The sequence below is a fragment of the Silene latifolia genome, chromosome 7, assembly GCF_048544455.1.
Source record: "Silene latifolia isolate original U9 population chromosome 7, ASM4854445v1, whole genome shotgun sequence".
Taxonomy (NCBI): domain Eukaryota; kingdom Viridiplantae; phylum Streptophyta; class Magnoliopsida; order Caryophyllales; family Caryophyllaceae; genus Silene; species Silene latifolia.
Window position 1 is genome coordinate 81,180,900 of NC_133532.1, and position 3,385 is coordinate 81,184,284.

General features: G+C 36.9%; 1 protein-coding gene across 1 annotated transcript; it reads right to left on the reverse strand.

Moving 5' to 3' along the window:
- Positions 1–211: 211 nt before the first annotated feature.
- Positions 212–2,465, reverse strand: LOC141592331 (cytochrome P450 94C1-like). The gene is made up of 2 exons (XM_074412944.1): positions 1,826–2,465; positions 212–1,421 (listed from the first exon to the last, which is right to left on the reverse strand). The coding sequence occupies exons 1-2, from the start codon at positions 2,333–2,335 to the stop codon at positions 351–353; spliced, it is 1,581 nt and encodes a 526-aa protein (XP_074269045.1). The 5' UTR covers positions 2,336–2,465; the 3' UTR covers positions 212–350.
- Positions 2,466–3,385: the final 920 nt, after the last annotated feature.

Genomic DNA, 3,385 nt, shown 5'->3' on the forward strand with positions numbered 1-3,385 from the left:
CAGGTCCGTCATTGTCGAGTGGGCGACTCTGAGGGGCAGCAGTAGTGTAATCCTTGGGGAACTACCGGTCATTGCTGATCGCCACCACGGTCGAACCGGAATAATAGTTTTCAAGGCAGTGGTTTTGCACCACGTCACTACCTTTCGCGTTGGTATTTCTGAACCTTTCTCTCGTTACTGCAATTAATTTCCGACAATTATTTACAGATACTTTCAACACTTCATTTTATATATGTTCTTATCTTCAACAAATTGCTTAGTAGTACATATATACTTAGTTATTAAATGTTTCTACAAATCATGACCTATATCGTTTTGCATCATCCATAATATGTTTCTTATACATACTTTTATTTTTTTCTTCCATGCAACAACATAGGCAACCCTCCTTTGAAGGTGGCAGTTAAACCAGGTGAAAAATGTGGGACTTTGCTTGAAGGATTCACTAATTCAAAGTGAAATTCTCTAAGAAGTGAGATAATTACACACTTAATCTCCATTAGGGCCATCTCTTTTCCCAAACAAACCCTAACACCAGCTTGAAAAACCGGATATTTATAAGGATTTTCCTCGAAGAAAATCCCATTTTTAAGCCACCTCTCTGGCTTAAACTCCAAACAATCCTTGCCCCATATTTCCTCCATCCTCCCCATTGCATATGGATGGTAAGTTACCCTTTTGCCCTTCTTAACTCTCATCATATCCGGCAAAACATCGTCGTTTAACGCAAATTTAGAGTCGAATTGGACGGGTGGATAGATCCTCATGCACTCAAATAAAGCCGCTTGTAGATAATTAAACCCTTTTATTTGATCATATGTAATTATCCTTTTTTTTTCTTCATTCGGAACTTGACCATAATCATCCACCTCTAATAAAATCTTGGACTCAACTTCAGGATGTGTGGCTACTAACAGAAAGAAGCTTGTTAAGGTTGACGCGACTGTGTCACGCCCAGCTAGCACGAAACTTACAATAATATCCCTTAAGTACCTATCATTGTTATCCATAACACCCATAAATCTAGATAACAAGTCTTTTTGATGGCAAGTAGAGGAATCCATTTGTAATTTATTTCTCCTTTTGTTAATAACTTCCATGGCCAAAGCATCAATCTTTTTAATAGCATTTCTTAGCTTTTTCTCTGACCCTACGCCAAAGAACCTTTTTAGCTTCCATGATATAGAGAATACTTCTAGTGCTCTTTCTGCTGATAGCTTTGTCGCTAGGTCAAATGCAGCCGCGAATTCCTTTAATGGGTCAGTTGTTTGTAGAGCTTCAATTTCGACTCCAAACGAGAAACGAGAGATTGTGCAAAATGAAAAAGCCCTAAACATCTCTTGTAAGTCCACTTCTATAGGGCCTTCTGATTTTGAGCTTAAGTATGGCATCAATTGCCTTTCTATCTCTTCATTCACTACCTGGGACATTCGATTTCAAAAATAAGAACAAGAGTTAGCTCAAGTGGTTAGAGTTCTATTACTCCAACCGCGAAAATCAAAATTATTATTACAAAATATAATACTAAGATTTCGTACTAATATTCTTTGATACATTGATGCTTGCATATTTTAAACAAACTATACTAATTAAAGGGCGAAGGAACTTTCTTTAAGAATCTATTCATTGACTTATACATATATAGGACCACTACTGAAGATGATGCTTACACATGAGCGCACATGTATCTATATTATATAATTGGAGAAGCACATGTTCAGTCATATGAATGAAGCTTATAAGAATATAATTAATTAAGCTAGAATCTTGAAAACGAGTCTTTCATTATATAAGAATTGGAGTATATAATCGAATTATGACTAACCTGGAACGAATATGATCGGACGGAGTATCGATCAAGCTCTAGGTTAGCCATCTTCCTTTGGAATCGCCATGATTCACCATCAACGTTGAAGATGCCATGGCCTAAAAGATCACCTAGGATGGTAGAGAATGGTTTGCCTTTTGGATAATTGTTGAAATTGGTCTTCAATATGTACTCAACATTTTTGGGGTTAGAGGTGATTATGTTGTCTAAGACATGGATATGTATGGTTTTGGTAGGGGAGTTTTGGAGAAGATGAGTGTACCAATCACATAAATTAGTGAATTTATTGGACCAACTTGAGGTCACATAGCTATGGCATGTATCACACTTGCAATGAAAGTATTTCATTTTGAATTGTATATAAGCCATGAATATAGGAATAATAATCAAGGGTACAAGGAAGAAGAGGAGAAGAATATTAATGTGAAAATTAAAGAAGAGATAATGGGATGAAAATCCATGAATAGATTGATACCAACTTAGGGAAGGTTCAAGATTAAGCTCCATTGAGTTGAACAAATAATGTAGAGGAATTTAGTGAAAAGATTGAAGAGTTATTATGTTATGAGGAGCAATATATGAGAGGGAATAAAAAGAGATTAGAGCAATCATAGGCTTTTTTTTCAACAATTGTTGTACCGCATCATCATCTTTATTTGCTTACAAAGGACTCTTTAGTGCAAGAATAGTACAATCCTTGTGAGGAGGTTTTGATTTGTTTTCATGCTTTTTATCAAAGCTGGCCCTTCCACCAACTAGGCAAATTGATTGTTTAACCATTAAAGAAATGAATAGTACCCACGTGCGATAAATGAAAAGATGCTAATTTAGCAACAAACCAGAAATACTACCCCCGTGAAGATTTTTCATTGGCCCCACACTAGTTAAAAACGGGTCAAATATATCAAATAAAATAAAAGTTAATGTTTAAAAAATAACGACATTTGTCGTATCTATTTACCAAATTGGTTATTTTAGGTCAATGTGGTCTTAGTCGTTGGTTATTTGATTAATCGTTTGTATGATGATACTTAAATAAGGAAATAATGCTTGTAACGTAAATTGACACGTAAGTTTTGGTGACACGGAAAACCCAATGTGGGAACAACCGCGGGAGGGACGGTACCCTGCCAAATATTGCACTAGCTTTGAATAGGGGGATGAATACAATTGAGACGTAATGCAAATCTTGCTAGCAAGTAGTATTGGATGTGTAGGATCTTGAATGAATGTATGTGTGAATGTCCTTCTTTGATTGCTTCCTTGGCTATTTATAGGGTAAGAACCCTAGACGTATCTTACCTTGATTATGGAAAGGAATACAACTTCCATAATAACTCTTGCCATAACGCACGATCTTCCTTTATTCACCCTGATCTCCCTGACTTCTCCCTGACTCCTCTTTCCTAAGTTCAGACGCTTCTTTTAGCGGGCTTCAGCCTTCTTCTCACGTGCGTGCCGGCCCATTCTCCCTTCCTGGTACTCAGCTCAACCGTGGGCTCCCCTTCTCCTATCCCTTCTCTTATGGTCCATTACTTATTACGTGGGCCTTTTCTA

Bases quoted from the DNA above. Each gene is read 5' to 3' on its own strand.
- LOC141592331 (XM_074412944.1), bottom strand. From the start codon at position 2,335: ATGGAGCTTAATCTTGAACCTTCCCTAAGTTGGTATCAATCTATTCAT. The intron at 1,422-1,825 runs GTTAGTCATAAT...CGAATGTCCCAG, and splicing joins TCCGATCATATTCGTTCCAG to GTAGTGAATGAAGAGATAGA.